The sequence below is a fragment of the Passer domesticus genome, chromosome 2 (assembly GCF_036417665.1).
Source record: "Passer domesticus isolate bPasDom1 chromosome 2, bPasDom1.hap1, whole genome shotgun sequence".
Lineage (NCBI taxonomy): Eukaryota > Metazoa > Chordata > Aves > Passeriformes > Passeridae > Passer > Passer domesticus.
The window spans coordinates 15,080,219-15,098,535 of record NC_087475.1 but is presented as its reverse complement, the minus strand read 5'-3'; the positions used below and the strand labels follow the sequence as shown (position 1 = coordinate 15,098,535).

Genomic DNA, 18,317 nt, shown 5'->3' with positions numbered 1-18,317 from the left:
CCTGTATCACTCACTCCATGTGCAACACACAGCTGAAGTTAGACTAAAACCTTCAGTTTTATGGAAGGAAGCCTGAAGAGTCACTTAGATATAGAATAAGGGTTAAAAAATACAAGCATGGGAATGCTCTGACTGAAGAAGAGTTATTTTCTGTGATTCTCACCATCCATTTCTTTTCATATTACATGTCTGCTCCACTGACCTTCAGAAATATACATTCCTATCTGACTCCACCCCCCCTTTGAGTAAGATCCATATTCCCCTCATCTCCTTTAAAATACAGTGGAAAATGCACTGTTAGCAGTGATTATACAAAACTGCTCTGAAAAATCATGAGCTGTATGGCAAAACTTACGGCAAAACTTAAAAAGATGAGAAAATTGAAATTACAAGTTCATTTGTAGCATTTTCATTCTATTCCTATAACAAGATCTTTTTCTGTAGTGCTTAACCCCATTGGTTTGGTTGAGTATTGCCCATAAAACCTGGGCCCAGAACTTCCATAATGTCTGTCTCCTATAGAGTATTCATGCAGCTGAGAAACAAAGCAACATTCAATTAACCAAACAAATGTAATTATCAGCACTGGTCATTTATGTTATTTCTCAAACACTACTAGAACTCACACATGCTATATTAGTTTCTGCTTAATAACGTCCACTCCTTCACCAGTTTAATTACTGCAGAGACAATAGAATATGCTTTGATTCCTTTCCAAAGAAAGCCACAATATGTGTTCAAGGTCATTTGAACACATATTTTTAAAATCGTCTTAAGAGCCAAGTCAGCCTAGGTTTGATTATTTCAGGAAAGTTCTCTGTAAACAGAGCACAGTTTATATCAAAATATGGCAAAACTCAGGAAAAAAAAATCTGACTGAGACAGGAAAGGAAGAATTGGGTCTTACACAGCCTGTCCTGCCCTTGGCTGTGAAGAGCAGTGGGAGCTCTGGCCCAGCAGGATGAGTTCTCATGTGGGGATTGTGAATCCAAACTGAGTAAACTGGCCAGGAAACCAGGAGCACCCATCTTTTTTATCTTGCTTGGAATATCTACCACTACCTTTTCTTCCACTGTTGGTGTTAGGGTCTCATTTATTGTTGAAGTTAATGGTAATTAAGATGCTTTAATATTACTCAGAAATATTATATCTGTGTTTAATCATAACCTTTGTGATCAATATTAGTTAAGATATAAATTGGATTTTATATTCAGTGTTAAAACACTTCCTGTAAAATACAAGCAGGAAAATATAGAATTCAGTCTAAAATGGAGTATTTTCACCCCTGAATAGGTAAATGGGTTCTGAATTTCTGGTTTAACTTGCAAGCATCTTCACATTCAATTTCTTCTTGTTGATAAACCTTCCAAAAAGCATTGTGTTTGAAAACCTGTTCCAGTACTGCTAAGCTGTAACAATAAATCACACCACAGGATGACAAGTAACAGCAAACTCTTCCAAAGCCTTCCTATAACTTTTCCTGCTGCATCTCATCAGCTCCCATCTAGACAAATACTGCTGGTGAAATCCTGGCTCTCTCTCCTGACAGCAGATATCATCCTGCTGGGGATGCAGAGCTACACACCTCTGACACAGTTTATATTCCTATAGGTGCCTTGGCACCAAAAGCAGAACTATTTATACATGAAGTGTTAGTAAGTGGCCATTTATTTCCATGAATGATCAGTGCATGTTCAGCTGTGGTACCTAAGATTGGTATGTGGAGCTATAATATCACTTTAAGGGCTTGTTCCATTTTATGGCAGGGTTGCTTCTTGGAAAAAAAAAAAACAAATAAAAAAACCTTTTTGCTTACCTCCTCCACTTCTTCAGGTGTAACTTCTTTTCTTTTATGAGGGTGGCCCGCACCTGGTCGAAATGCTCCCATTGGGATGTTAATATTAGCCTGTGAGAAGGAAATTGTGATGTATATAATAGTGACTGATAAATAAAGATTCATTTGATAAATGGCACAACTCGAAAGGAGTGGGACGAGCATACAGACATTATCATGGTTTCCAAGCACTTATGCCTTCAATGTATGCATCACCACACCACTCCTGGAAAGAGAAGTGCTTTCATCTCCACTTGAAAGAGAGAAAGTGAAAAAACAAACTAGAAAGCTTTTGAAGTTCTGCATTTTAGACGAATGCTTTCTGATTTCACTGGACTTTAAAACAATTTTGTACTGGACGCTGAAGTGTCTTTAGGCACCTGGGTCTGCTTCAGTTTGGTCAAGGTCAAACAGAAAGTGAGTGCTAAAAGCAATGTTTAAGTGTAAATCATGCAAATCCTTCAATAACACCCAATGACTGGACCACTCTCCATTCTCTAATGAAAGCAGTTTTCACCTCACTTAATCACAGGTATATTAGAAGGGAAGACTGCCCTGAGTCATCTTAAGCCATAAGTATTTGAAATGTGATTTTACCAACAAAATTTACCCACGGTTGCTACGAACTGCAAATACTTGAACCAGCTCAAACACCGGGCAGACCACTGGCCCCTGGCTTCTGCAAGCTCCCTCCAGAATTATACCCACACAACTGCATCAATCTCATCTTTTATCTGGGGCAGAAAGCCAGTAGCCATATCATAAAGGGGCTGACAATAGATATCTTAAAAGTAAAGATTTTGGGGAATAGAATGACACAAAACACTGCTTAGGAAAGAGCAGCTGAAAAGTATCCATTTCCCAATGTGACCCAGCCAAGATTGTTTTAAAAGTCAAATGGCATGATCAACTAAATGCACAATTTATACTTATTCTTATCTCGTGATCTCAGAAGAGAAGCTGCTCCTAGGAAATGTCATCAAAATACCATGACTCCCACTGGTAAAACCAGGGGTTGAATCGATAATGTTACGGAGAGGAAGCAGAGAACCTTCTAACAGCAAGCTCTGTTCTTGTCCTTTACCATCTGACTGCTCTGCACTAAATGAAGACAAATAATCCCATCCTTCTGCTCAAGTTGTGGTCTTGCAGATCATGACCCACTTAGGCAACCACAGGACAAACAGCTCACGGTTTTCAGTCACAACAACTGTTCTGACAGCTGTAATCAAATGACAAGCAAATTAAAAATCCATCTGCCAAGAAATTAATACATTTCCTTGTATTCTACTTACCTGTTTCCCATTATCTTATTCATGCAAGATGACACTGTCATTTCAGTGGGGCTGCCAAATATCTGCAGGGTCACAGATATTTGGCAGCCCCAGGTATTTGTTTCATAAAGGTATTTGTTTCATAAAGGTCTTCCACTGGGCATTAGTTTAGATGTTGTGAAACTTTTCACCTGCACTTTTTAAGTTCCCAGGAGAATAGGACATTTCCAGCCTCACAGTTCATAACTCATTATTTCATTTATGGGTGGGAAAAAAAAAAGCTTTGCTGTTTCTAGTTTTAAGTGACTGCCCTGCCAAGATCTGGTATCTCCAGACAGCTTCGATTTTTGGAAAGGGGAAACTTCTCTGCAAATTACAGCTAGCATGGTCATACAAGCTTGAAGTGTTGAAACTTTAAGAGATATGTCTCCTTGTGGTGCACATCCTGAACTTGGACATTCCTTCCCCTTGGAGGCACCAAAGCAGAAGCCAGCCTCCCGCAGAACACTACAGCCCTTGCATTTCCCACTGTGTTTGACAGACCAACTGTGACTAAAAGTGGTTCAGAAAGCAAAAATGAACCACTAAGTCCCAGAGTGCTAATTAAATTCAATAAACCACTCTTTGGTCTGCTTCAGCACTTTCCCAGTAATCTGTGTCACACTAAAGCAGTTTGTACTTTTTTTGTCTGAAGTAGGGACATTCATGTCAGAGTTTGAGCAAGAAGTATGCAGTCATGACAAAATAACTTAGTAAAATGAGCATCCTTTAAGACATAGTTAAAAACAGCTTGGATCTGATAATACATACTGTAAATTAAAATCTTTCCAGTATGAAATGAAAATATGACATTTCCAAACAATTCCTGACCATAGGTACCAAAGTCCTGAGCTGTAAATCTGTCTTAATCCAGAGCTGGTCCTGTCTCGCAGATGAGCAGCTGTGTAACGGGTGTGCCAAATTCTGTGCACCAGCATAGCTCTGCAAGGACTTGTGCTGTGTTGCCTAACAACTTCTGTTGTTTAACAAAAAGACAATTGTGTTTTTAAAATACGCTTCAAGACTTTTGTTACCGGTGAGTTGAGATGGAAATATGACCCTCGGGGATCTCTGTCCAGTAAAATGCTAAATAGGAAATTTTCTGTTCTAGACTCTGGAAATCCTAAATTATAATTGCTTTAGACAAATTTTCTAGGTGTGATTGTTATATTTAACCACACTAATTAGGAAAATGACTGAGTTTGCCCCTTTCTTTTGTTTGAAAGGTCTCCCATATTTAGTGCCATGCAGTTTTTGCAATGACTGGGTAGGTATGTGCACTGATGTACTCTACCAGGGTCCTTCTGAACAGACCAAAGGAAAAATACCTGTAAAAATGACACCCAATATATTGCTGGTTTGGCTCAATTGAATTGGTACTTTGAGATTTTTTTTTGTGTGTTCTTCTTTCTGTTTATTAGAGAGAGAGAGAATTAAGGTTAGGATACAACTGATGCAGCTGTGCTTGAGTTGAGGACTATTATGGATAAGTCCTTCACAGCATCACAGCCATTCCTGACTGTCCAGATGGATGACTGAGTAATCTGGAAAGACATTTTTGTATAAAGTTATTTCAAGGAAGGAAGGAAGGAAGGAAGGAAGGAAGGAAGGAAGGAAGGAAGGAAGGAAGGAAGGAAGGAAGGAAGGAAGGAAGGAAGGAAGGAAGGAAGGAAGGAAGGAAGGAAGGAAGGAAGGAAGGAAGGAAGGAAGGAAGGAAGGAAGGAAGGAAGGAAGGAAGGAAGGAAGGAAGGAAGGAAGGAAGGAAGGAAGGAAGGTAAAAGAAAGAGAAGCTGTAGAGAAAACTTAGAGAAAACTGAGTGAAATCCAGAAATAAACAAACAACAACAAAAAACCCTAGAAACCTCCTCACCCTTTACCTCTGGGCAAAGCCAAGTTTTTAAAGATAGAATAATTTTCAGTCAGAGCTGTTCACAGCCTTTAACAGAGTGAGAAGGGGAGGTCAGCAATTTTTTCCCAGAAATTAACATACTTTAGTTCTCTATTGCCCCAAACTACTCTTGGGAACCAGTTGCTGCCTTTAAGTCTCACACATCTGTATTTAGTAGCTATTGGGAAGTGAACATTTTTGTCTATATCTAGTACAGTCAGAAAAAAACCATTTCAGGCACAGAACACCATGAAACATTTCAGTAGTGAGGTGCCAATACATTCCCATTGCTGCAGCATGATGTACATTCCCCAGGGCACGTCAGTCCTATTATTCCAGCACACAATAGCAAAGGATCATAAGATATGAATCACAAGGTATAAAAGTAATGTGACATTTTGAGTCATAGTTCTTAGACTGCTCAAAGCGTAACGAGCATCAGTTCAGGTGCAAGTCTCCTTACTAGATCCACCTTTGGCACTATGCTTAATAGATATATTTCAAATTTTTGCAGTAATTTTCTCACTATTCAAATTACCTTTGCAAACATTAAAGCTTCTTAAAATGTTACACTTAGTGCTTAAATTTAATGCATTTTTAAATTAACAACCTAGTAGCATTGTTTATATTTAAGTTGGAAGCCATCCTAGAAATGAAATGCAGGCTATCATTTCATCTCTAAGAAAAAAATGCAAACCAGAGAATTCCTTAGAAATGTTTGTATGTACCTATGGAGTTTAAATGAAAAATGTAAATAAATACTTTTCAGCTATTAAAGATCCATAATTTTTCATTAATCCTACAAGTATTTCTATAATCACTGTAAAAGAGGGATGAAAATTTGAACTGAGTGAAATCAAAGGTCTGGCAAAATGGCAATTTTTTTTTCTAATTTCAACAGAATTAGAATACAGTATTTAGCGTGCCTATTTTGGTAGAATTGATGATGATGATGAAGAAGATGATGATGATAAAGAGACTCTGTGCTTTCACAGTGCCTTGCATCTTCAGTATGCTGCCTAGCTCCCGGCTAATTGTTCTTGATGCTCCAATCCATTGCATTAGTATTATCTCCAGAAAACAGAGAACAAAGAAATTCCATTTTGTGTTTCTTAGGTAAGGCAACTTGAACTCAGAGTAAAATTTCATTGGAAGTGCATTTTACAAAATCCATGAGAATTCTGTAAGATTCTTCAGTTCAGAAGATATTTCGGCCTTTTGACAAGAGCCATTGATAAGATGAACTAAACACATTCTTCATGATGTTACCTCACGATGATGTTGGGATAATTCTCCAGCTGTTTATTTTACAAGTATGCAACAATCACCTCTATCCTTCTAAGCAACAAGCATGCAACAATCAACTCCATCATCCTTCAATGTGTTATTGAAGAGGTATGTGGCAGACAAGAATTTCAAATTAAAAGATCAGTGTTTCTCTCATTTTCCTTTGGCTTCTAAATAAAATAGTTCTTAAACAATTATTTGAACTAGAGGGTTTTTGTCCTTAAGAATGCAGACATGAAAAACTTCACAACACCCATGCTATCTTTTTAGCCTATAATTCTCCCAGCATTGTATTGGCTTTGTGGAAAATCTAATGGTTGCAGGAATTATTTTTACTTCATAGTTATGCAGATGCATTACCATATTTTGCTTAGATGATCCTCCAATAGGCATAACCTAACACTGCAAAGACCATGCAAATAAGTGATTAATGAACCTATCTGATCCAGTTTTTTATCAGCTCAGATCAAAAGATGATCTCCAGGTCACACTTTTTCAGTGCTTTCATATCTACTAAGCTTTTCACTTTAACAGAATAACCCCAGCTAGAACTCCTAAGGTGCTTTGTCTGAGTAAAAATGCAGTCTGCCAAGCAATGGAGGACGAGATTTATTATTTTATTATATTAAAAACATTAAATGCTATGTCTTACCTGAATGGCTTTGACATGTGATGCTGGTTGTTTTGACATTTTTACGACAGAGGCTTATCCCTGCAAGCAAAATTGGAAAGTGTTACAGGCTCTGACATTCTGATAGCTCTGGAAGATAAGCTAGAACTTAACCCATGCTGCCTCTTGACAGGCATCCATTTCACCTGCCCAGCTCCTGTTTCCATCTCAGTTTCCAAGCTGCTTAGTTATGCCTTCTGATATCAGGAGGAGACAGAACACCTGAGCTTCACCAATTAATCTTTCATAGCCACAAATGAAGCTATCTCTTTCACATTAAAAACAATAATGAGTAGAGATAAGGAATCTCTCAAACATTAACCGCACTGTAAAATGAGTAAGAATTAAAGGAAGCCTTTGAGGACAAGCAGTGTGTGATTAGCCCAGTCACAGTATGTATGTGGGAATTACTAGAACTTTCAGTTTAAGCCTTCTCTCAAATAGAATGTAACTTGTTAGAAAATATTGCAGACATAACCATTTTCTGACTCAATCCTTGCAAATCTTTACTGCCTGTGGACTGAAAATAGACAAGATGGTCAAGCAGAAAAGTTCTCCTTGGCACTTGCTAGAGCACAAAGTAGCCTCCCTTCAAAGTTTTAGATCATATAGATTCATCAATTTTCTTTAGCAGTAAGATCAAAAATAACATATTTTCTATATAATTTTATGCAGATGGAGAAATTCATACTGATACAGTATTAACATACAATAGCAAAGGGAAATACACCAAAGTAAAAAGGAAGAAATTTTATTAGCAGATTATTTGAAACACCATCTCAGTCTTTCATTCTCTCACTGAGAAGCTACATTTTAACTGGATAGACTTTCACCAAAGTCTGGTTATTTAACTATTATAATATAAAGTAAGGCAGCAATTCTAAAAGCTGGGAAATTAATTCACCAGAAAAGTCACTGATCACCACTGAACTACAGCACATTTTTGATACTGTATTTAATCTTAGATAGGAAGGGAAGTAATACAAACAGAAATAAATGACATAGGAGAGAATAGCAGAAACACACTGAGAAATTAAAAGTGTGTGAAGACTTGGGTACCTCAAATAGTATAACTGCCACATGAGGCATTCCCCAAAAAACCATACAGATGAGTTGTAGGTTGGCTTCACCTTGGAATATCAGCAATATCAGTCAGAAATTGTACTGCTGGGACTGAATAGAAGACTTCCTCCTGCATATTCTCACATCAGTTTTAAATCTGTGTACGATGCTGAGCAGAATTAAAAATACAAATGACCTGCCATTAGAGGTCTCCCTCTGGTCACACTCTCAGCTGCAAAAAGTGGTGTCCAAACCAACACAGCATTCAGTCAGAGGAAAATTATATTCATAAATTGTTTGTGTTTAAATTGCTTCCACTAAATTAATAAATCAGAAAAAATCCCACTGTGCAAAATAAAGCCAGAATTCTTTTAATGAGCTTAATATTGTGGTTTTATATATACAATCTTCAAATGAGAGGGAGTTTTAAAAACTTCAGAATTCACTTTAGGGGATGCAATCTCAGCCACTGACATTCATGACAAAATTTAAACACATTTCAAAACCGCAACAGGATTTACTATACTCTATCTCCTTTATTTTTGAAAATCTTTATTAGGCATATAAGTAACTGTTCCATTGATCAGTGACTGTATTCCAAAATAAACACAAAACAATTCCCCAACTGACTGGGAAGATAGGAGTCATAATACAGAATGTTTAATTTTTTTTTTAATCAAATTCTCATCTTTCTAATCAGAATGAAAAAATGGGAAAAAGCATATTTAAAAATGTTTAAATAACATTAAACATTTTGAAACACAGTGGATCTACTTCCCAAACACTGTCACAAAGAAATTCTTGCTAAGATGTACTTCATCTTACATGCCTGTGCATTGCAAAAACACCCATACACACCTCTTGGGCCACTTAGAGATAAATGGCAAGCATTTACCCTGAACTTCAGCCATGAAACAAGCACAGCATTAGTGCTCCTCAGCGAGCTGCTCTGGGTTCACAGGCAGCCAGTGTTGGGAATTACTGCAATCAGACACCGGTTCCTAAAGAGGGATGCATGATACAATTGTGTAGGACTGCTTTTGGAGGAGGTGATTTTCCTAGCAGACCGTGCTGTCCTCATTACTGCCAGAGAAATCGGGACAACAGCACACTACTGAGTAAAAATAGATCTCTGGCTCTTTCCCCTTCCCTCCCTTCCCCGAATTTCCTTACAGAGCAATGCTGACCATCAATCACGGGAAAATAAATCTTAGATTACAGAAGCATCCATTACAGAAGTGCTAAGTTAATTTTTATCAATTCCTTTGTTCTTTCACCATGTATCTCAGAGAGAGAGTCAAGAGTGCTGCGCTGATTGTATTAAGTTATTTCTGGTATTCCAATCAGCTCTGTAAATTTGAAAAAATCCCACTTCACCCTAATTTCCACAGCAGGATTTCACATCTCTAGCAGGCAGAGAAATGCAGACACGCAGCCTGTATTCCCTGGTGTCTTTTTGGCCTCCCCACACCTTACCTTTTACCTTTTATGGGCTGCATGCTGAGCCAAACTTAGAAAGCAGTGGCAACGCTAGTTCAGTTTGAAGCTGGTTTATGGCAGCCTTCCCTTGCAAATTCCCTCTTTGCAGTGAAAGTACTCACAAGCAGGACTACTTGTGAAATATAGGACTACTGCAGTGAAATAAATGAGTGTTTTGAAGCGAAACTTGGTAAAACAAAGGAACCTATCTTCTGTCTCTCTGCTAAAAATAATTTCTGACAGGGCTGGAGCAAGATAATAAGCTGATTTATTCAATTTGCTTTAAATACGATGAGATATCATAATGCCATCTTTTGTAATGCACACAAGAGATGTACAGTAGCACACAGACAACAGCAAGAGCCCTCCCCCTGCCCCAGCTGGAAGCTGTCCTCTCCCCCCACTGCATGCACAGCATCAAGCACAACGGGCATTTTGGAGACAGAACTGCAGTGTATTATCTTATTAAAAGACTTTGACAGGAACTACACGACTGTGAGACCCAACCAGTACAATGAAAGAAGAGAAACCCCTACTCTGCAGCTTTCAGCCTGTTACACAAAAACTTACAAGCCCTTGGCAAATGTGGTCACTTTTTCCCTAATACATACACAATAATCTTCGTTACAGTTGCCTGTTAAGCTTAATGAAAGAAATCTCTCTTACATCAAAACCATAATGTAATATTTCACTAACTATAATAAGCACACAGAAAACAATAACCTTCTGCTTATGCACTACAATATTCAAACTCATACACACTTCTTATGAGTCATGAGGTATTTAAGTGACTTTTTATTTTCAATTTTTAGATCCCCACAGACTATGAAGCAATAGCGATCTGCTCTGAATACTCTGATACACTGCATGAGACATTAAAATAGGCAGAAAACCACAACTATTGTAGTAAACTCACAGCAATTCCTAAAGAGTTTTCATGAAGGTCTTTCAAGATTTTAATTGACCCCTTCAAGATTAGCTAACTTATTTACTTATATAAAAAAAGTTCCAAACCGTCAAGTGAGTATGCACACCTCCTTTTGATGCTGAAAGAGGTACCTTCTTCTACCAGCTGAGGTATTGACTGTGACCCTTTTAATGTGTCTGAAATAGCTCCGATGCTTTCAGCCTGGACGGCACCGAGTGCTGCTCCAGGCTGGAGTGGGACTCAGCAGAGAAGCGAAGTGTAAAAGGGAATTCCTGTCATAGCTTCCAGTTGTTCTTCCTAAATATAGAGTTTGATTCACCCTGTAACTTGGTCCCCTGTGACACTTGACCATGGTAAAAGCAGGGCTCAACTGTCAAGCAGGAGGTGTTGAAGGAACACACCTTTAGGTCCTTTTTCTGCCCTCCCTCTCCCTGTCATTCCAGGCTTTTCCCAAGTGCCAGGCATACAGCAGTAGCAGGTAACACAGAACTCCTCCCATGGCATTTGGGGCACTGTGCCTCCCTACGCCACATCAGAGAAGGAAATAATTATGGAGACGTAATTATGAAGAAATCACCACAGAGGAACTATCTAGGGGAGGTGAATGACACACCAACGTGACTGTATTGCTGCTGCTTTGGGAGCAAACTCACCCAGCAGCTGCCCTGGGGGGTCAGCAGAGCCCTCCCCACTGCAGGACAGCCCTGCTCACCAGGGAGGGCTCCTGAGCATGCGGGCCAGAGGGACCAGCTGCTGAGCCTGCAGGCATGGGGATGAAGAAAAGCCAAAGGAGGAGTGTGTGTGTGTGTGTGAGAGAGAGAGAGAAAGACAGTGAGTTGTTGTAGCTCATGAAGGAAGTAAGACATTACACAATTATGCTCATGTTGGCTGGAGTATTGTCTTAGTGAGGGCTACTGATGGAGATCTCACAACAAATTGTGTGTGGGGCATATCCTCAGGTTTCCACTTGCAGAAGTGCAAATTCCTGGTCATCTGTGCATCTTCACAAGAATGAATCTCCCTCTTCCTTACTCCTCTATGGTACCTGATCTCCACTGGACCACAAGTGTAATGGTGACAAAGGCAGTGTCATTATGGGCAATAACTGTCAAGGATCTCCTTTAAGTCATTTGACCAATGACCTTTTTAATTTCAACCATCTCAAAGAGGAAGGTGACCAAGCAGGCTGCTTCATTAAGCCCGTGACTCACTCTCCACTGTCCTCTTTCCAAAAATATTGTCACCTGGAAGCTGATAAAGCTGATGACTTGCTCTGGGAGATTGCTGGCTACCTACAGCCACCCCCTTCCCAAGCAGCCACAAGGAGATGGACAACACAGAAGCAGGCATGGAACCAGGACATGCATTTTGCAGGCCAGGACTGATGGACATACAACCATCAGCTCCTTCCAAGGAGAACTCTGCTCCTCAGACAGGCTGATTATGCCTGTTGCCAAATATTTTGAGGCATGAGAGGACTAATGTGCTTGAAACGTGCTGGAGTTCCCAAGAGGGCTCACAAAGCTGCTCTTTGGCTGGAACAGAGCAGTCTGCAGTCAGTCGAAGGCCCTGTCTTCCACGTCGTTGAGACCACATTAAAACAAACCAGACTAAGTGACTTTACATATCTCCTTCTGAAGGTTCGTATTTACAACAAAAGTACCAGAAGGCAATGGAAGAGGCAATTTTTTTTTGTAACATGATCCTGTACATTAACTTATTTCAATTTATATTACAATAGTAATATTACAAACAAGCAAAGGTAGGCCATTGTTTAGATTTTCTAATCTCTTCATCTTGCAAATATGCCTAAGAAATATCACCTCAACACTGTTCCCTTCAACAAATTTTCACAGCAGTGACAAATAATTTAGTATTCTTAGTGATGTGTAAACAACAAAAGAGTCTGTCACCTACCTAACACCCAGTAACTTTCACTACACCTGAACTGTATCAAATTGTGGGGATAGAGGGGGTAAACTTAAATCTTATCACTAATATCAGAAAATGCATATCTGAGTAGATTTTGAAGGGAAAAATAGTCACTCAGCATCATTTTGCAGCATATCACTGCCTTTGAATAACCTCTGGGATGCACAGCCCCATGACTTGCAGAGTCATCTGGTAAATGCATGCAGCAGATGAATTAGTAAGTAAATAAGGAGGCATATGTGCATTTCATATGATGGATTCAGTGTCTGGCAAGTTAGGGCCCTGTACATTGACACACATGGCATAAAATTATTATGTCTTGTGTATTAAAATCCAAAAGATATAGTAGAAATACATTTATGTGAAGTGTAAAATCCCAATATAGTTAAAAATAGACTTTTGTGGCATTGCTAGAAGCTTGTCTAATTAATATTCTTCCTGGCACAACTTACTAGTTTTGAAAGTGAAGTTGATGGTTAACAGAAATGTGTATGTGTCTTACTTCTCCACTGAGATATTTCACTGCATAATGTCAGAACTGTTTTTTAAAGCTGTCACTACTTAATACATTTACGTAAATGTTTTGCTTTTCGAGAAACCTCATGAGTATAGATAAAACTTCCTGAGCGTGCCAAAGGAACTTATTTTTCTACTGTAGTCCAGAATGTTTCAGTGCAATGCAAACAGAGTAATACAGTTGTGAAGAAATCACAACTTCAGCTCACTTGAAATAGGACTTCTTCCAAGTAAAAAGTTAAAAAATACATTTCTGGAGTTTTGCTTCAAATAACAATGTAGTAGCAACATACTATAGATCTTTAGAAATGCAAAACTTTGCTTCTCTGTCATAATCTTAGCTCCATAAATTACAGTTTATTATCAGGGAAGGATAGTGGGCCCACGATAGTACATATTTGGCTAATTAATTCCTATCTTTACATTCATTTGAATTTTTTATGAAAATATGCAAACTAAAGTTGCAGTGTAACTAGTATAACTATTCTCCTCAATCAACACTCCTAAATTCCTGGTCAAGATGTAAAAATAAGAATCCTGCTATGAGACAGATTTATCAGAGGACTTATGCAGAGGATCCTGAAAATAACCAAGACTTGCCATCCATGTTGTAAGTCACTCAGGTTTTATTTGTATTTTTGGGCTCTTTCCCCTTAGTAAAGATGCATCCATGTAATAATGACTTGGCACACAGACTTGATAAAAGGCAGAGACTTTTAGCAATGGTACCCAGTCACATGTGGTCAGACAGAACTACAGAAATTTAAAATACATGGAGCTATCAATTTTACCATCACAAATTATTCCTATGCTTGATTTTAACAGAAAGCAACTTTGAATCATAGATTGCAGAAAGAGTATCAAACCTCAGTGATTTTGTCAGAAAAAATATCGTTTGAGGAAGTACCATCTACTTGTTGTATATGTCTTCCCATTTTGCCCAATCTCTATTTGTTAATATGAATAAAAAAATCCAGCACTTGCTCTTGAGTTTCTACCTGTATAGTTATGCCAACCACAATAACATCAAGTTATTTAAATAATGAATTACATGAAATAGCATGCAAAAATGTTTGCTGTTATCTAGAAGGCAGGAAGTCAATACAAAACATATCTAAATTAGCTGATTTTGTTTCTGTGGCATTTCTGGGTTGCTAAATATTAATTCAACTCCTGCATATGCTCTTTTTTGTCATAGAAAAGTATGATGATTATTATCACAGACTGTTCCATAGAGAAATAATTAGTCTTGTATCAAGGAGATGGTCTCAATAAAGGCATGCAGTGACCTTGTTCTGAATTTCAGAGTTACAGCATCATTAATAGTGTTGTTAGCATCATCTATGAATTTGTATTAAGTTCTGAAAACTGCCTTATTAATACAACCCATACAAATTCTAGAACATCATAGCTTTGACCACTATTACCCAAAAGCCATATTCTCTCTTGCTTGGTATTGGGTAATATTTCTTGTTATCCAAATGTTTTTGGTAACTGAAAGATGATGACGAAGGTGACGATGATGATGCACAAGCAACAAATTTGTTTCCATTTTTCTCCTGGTAAATTTCAACCAGTATATCTGGCAAAGCTGGTAGCATAAGAAAGAGCAAGGCTAATGTCAGATTTTGAATATGAATTAAATTATATGCTGATTTTTGTAAACATCCTGTCTACTGTAATGATTCAGAATTATTTGCAAAAGATACAAAAAACATGACACTGCACCATCAGATACTGTTCTCAGCAAGTGATTTTGACAAAGCAGGAACTGACTAAATCACTGTTGAAACTTTCAACAGAGAGACTACTAATTGTTTTCACAAATCAGGATAATTCAAGTAAGCATCTAGTATATTTTTCAATCCCATCACACACTTATTTGATGATGCCCATCCCCATCAGCTGATGATATCAGCTTTGCACTATTAGATCATGTCAGATTTAGACCTTACCTGACGCAGCAGGGAATTTTGCTGCTGACTCAGCCCAGAGATATATATGAGAACCAGGTACAGATATACCAGAGGACTTGGGGACTCAGCACCACAGAAATTACCTTATTTACGTGTTGTGATAAAGCATGCCAAAAATTGCAGCTATGGTCCCTCTGTGAGTGCAATCATCTGATATCTAACAAAGAGAACAATGACTAAATTCTGCTGATTTCTCATCTGAATGGCATATTAAGAAGAAAGAAATACATGTTTGAGACATTAAAAATCCGTCTGGTTGAAAGATGCACCCAGAACAAGAAAAATGAGGAAATGGGCTGGAGGAAGGAGAATTTCAAGGACAGTATAAATAAATTAATGCCTTTAGATAAAAAGTTACCAAACTCAAGTACAACTGCACCAACCTGCTGAATTATATGTGATTTATCCATTGCTATCTTTGGTTTGTACCTGTTGGACAGAAAATAAAAGATGAAGATAGTTAAATTTTTAAAGTTTGAATCAATATCAGGACACTAAGCTTAGTTCTCAAGAGTCATAAGGAAAAAATCCTTACCTTGTCACACCTCCAATGCTCTGAAAAACTAGAGCCATTAAGAATGAATGCTTTCCATGGTGAAGATATGAATAAATCTACTAGTCATACCTATCTATGAAGTAGTCAAACATGATCTCTATTAAACCTTATTTTTATTTAATCAAAACTGCTACAGAAACATTTTTCAATTATCTGTGACCTCCTGCCATACAAATATTGCAATGTTCAGAGAGAAATTGCCAAAAGAATTCAGTGTTGGCACAGGAAGACAAGTCCTCCAGCTGCTCCACTGGGCAGTGATGTTTTCCAATACAATATCAAATCTCCAGGATCAAAAAGTGTTTCTCAGGAAATTACACAAAGTAGTTTTTAAAATCTTCACATCTTACTTTACACTCATACTAGTTAGAATTGTGGACAGGCAGTATCTTCTACACAAGGATAAAAAAAAAGCCTGGAAAAATAAACTATATTAAGCTATTTCACTCCATCTCCTCCGGCTGTGCAACACAAGCTCTTTAAAGTACAGTTCAGTTCTCAAGATCTAGAGCTAAAAGTGACACTTGAAAATCATTTGTCTTGGAAATTACTTTTGAGAACCGCAGGCTGCCCTGAGTGTCCTGTGCCCACCAGCTATTGGAGGTACTGACTATACTCTGACTAGAGTAACCATGAAGATGTTCCCTGTTTTATTGCAGCCAGTTCTAAAAATATTTATTTTGATTAGTAAGAAAGGAAATGCTCTTAGCTTAGGCTCCTAACACAAAGTGGTCTGTGTAAGGCAAACCCACAGTTTTGTCATGGGTAGTTCACATGTGCTCTGGCTGACAAGGGGCAGAGTGGATTTGTAGTGCTGGGACACCAGTTAAAATTAGTTTATCCACTGTGTGCAGTGCTATGTAATCACAAAGCTGCTCTGAGGTAGAACAAAGCCAGTCCTGGTTTAACTTGAGTGCTGTGCTGCATGATGAAGCAATTCGGGAGCTGCTTCAGCCATCTGAGCAGTCCCAGTGAACAGTTCTGGGATATCCTCGCTGGTTCGTCCTGTGCAAGACATTCCTGCTGTTCAGAACATCCAAGCATCACACAAGACATTCCTGTTGTTTAGAACAGCCAAGTATCACACATGCACAGATTAATCCAGACTGGATGGGCCCTGAGCAGCCCAGTGCAGGGCAAGGTGCTCCTGCCCATGGTGGGGGACTGGAAATAGATGGTTTTAATGCCCCTCCCAACCCAACCCAACCCAACCCAACCCAACCCAACCCAACCCAACCCAACCCAACCCAACCCAACCCAACCAATGTTTCTATGAAGAGAAATGTTTCAGGCCTTAGCAGCCTATGAAATGATAGCTACAGGCTACTTTGTCTCAAACTGTTACCTCACTTTGACTTGCTTATGCTAAGGGGGCTTTTTACCTTTCCCTAGGGTTTAAGGCATCCCTACAGGTTTTGAGGTTCAAAGTTGATAGGTCTAATGCGATCATGTGCATTTATTTCAGGTTACAGTAGGCATGAAACAATACCTGTTAGACTGAAACTATTCAGTTTATTTTGCATTCTGCAGTAGAAAAGGGGATTGTGTCCATAGGGACTTCACAGGTAATTTAAATCAAAAATAATCCCTCAAACCTTGAAACAATTTTTTGCTATTATGCCCTTTTATGGTCTCCCCCTTCAAGGACTAAGCCCTTTATTTCCTGTAATTTAGGTAAACTCACTTTCATGGGCAGACCTTTCAAGTTGTAAAGGGCTCCCAACATAAGAGCTAATGCTGAACAGCTGTTCTCCAGTAGATTTTCCTCACGTATAACTTCTAAATTTTTACAGAGGACGCAAGCAAGACTATAATCTAAAAATGGGTAGCATAAGCCTGAAACTAATATTTTTATGGATCTGTATTCTAGAATAAGATTCAAGCCACATCTCTCAAGTTCCTCCATTTCCTTTGCTTTTCTTTGATACTTATTTCTCCTTGGAATGCAACAGCTTTGGAGGACACTCTCTTAGATGTAATTTCAGCTGAGATTTGCCTAACAGAGTTACCACAGATGGGTAAATGCTGCAAACTGACAAAAAATAAGAAAAACCTATCATTTGTTTTGCCATAGATCAACTCTGTGAGACAACTGGTGAAATGCACAACTATTGTTTTTTGCATAATAATCTAGTAAAGGCATATTTCTAGGAACACTTGTGCTTTACCTATATTTTCATATGAATAGTGACTTAAGAACAAATTTCATTTGTTTTAAGAATCAAAATCCCACCATTCCAGCAAGTATTTTTGGTAACCAGGTTAAATACTGCAAACAAATCCTGAACACTAACAGAGTATTTTGACCTCATTTCTATTTAAATAAAACAAGACTGTTTTATACTCTAATTGGACCATAAAAAACATCCAAACCAATAAAATAGTGTAACATTCTGCTATTATCTGTTTTAAATAGAGAAAAGATTAAAGGGTATTCTTTATTTTCTTGTTTGGATTTCAGTTTAAAATATCACACATATTACCTGTCTCCATAATTCCCACTACCTGAATGTCTCCCTGTCTTGAGATTTTTTATATATTAATAGTAGTAAGGTAAGGAAAACATATTTTTCCTTCATTCTTTCACAACCAATGTTACACACGTCTCTGTAATGTGCCAGTCTCTGTAATGTGCCAGCCTCTGTATGTCTCCTCCTGTGTCTCAGATTTCTTCTTTATTCTGATCTCTTTATTTCCTCCAGAAGCAATCTCCTAACCTGCAGAAGTGCTAAATGGACCATCTATTTCATCTTTTCCCACACAGTTCTTCTTTCATGCATTCCAGTCTGTACTTTGAATTCTCAGGTAGGCTTGGAGGCTCATTCTGGAAACATTCCTGCACCCTGTGCAAGCACCCCTTCCCTTTAAGTACAGTG

The 18,317-nt window shown here is 38.3% G+C and overlaps 1 protein-coding gene across 7 annotated transcripts in view; it reads right to left on the bottom strand.

Annotated features, from left to right (window-relative positions):
* SMPX (small muscle protein X-linked) overlaps positions 1–12,047 on the bottom strand; it is a 42,643-nt gene extending 30,596 nt beyond the window's left edge. For 2 of the 7 annotated variants that reach the window (XM_064407483.1, XM_064407484.1), the window contains exons 1-3: positions 9,531–9,873; positions 6,975–7,034; positions 1,817–1,906 (exon numbers count right to left, since the gene is read on the bottom strand). In XM_064407483.1, the coding sequence (XP_064263553.1) occupies positions 1,817–1,906; positions 6,975–7,013 (129 nt within the window). In that variant the 5' untranslated portion in view covers positions 7,014–7,034; positions 9,531–9,873. Of the gene's footprint in view, positions 1–1,816; positions 1,907–6,974; positions 7,035–9,530; positions 9,874–10,567; positions 10,835–10,862; positions 11,072–11,114; positions 11,167–11,506 lie in introns of those variants that run through there. The other 5 variants (XM_064407486.1, XM_064407488.1, XM_064407489.1 and 2 more) reach the window with 5 other exon arrangements.
* Between the last annotated feature and the right edge of the window lie 6,270 nt (positions 12,048–18,317).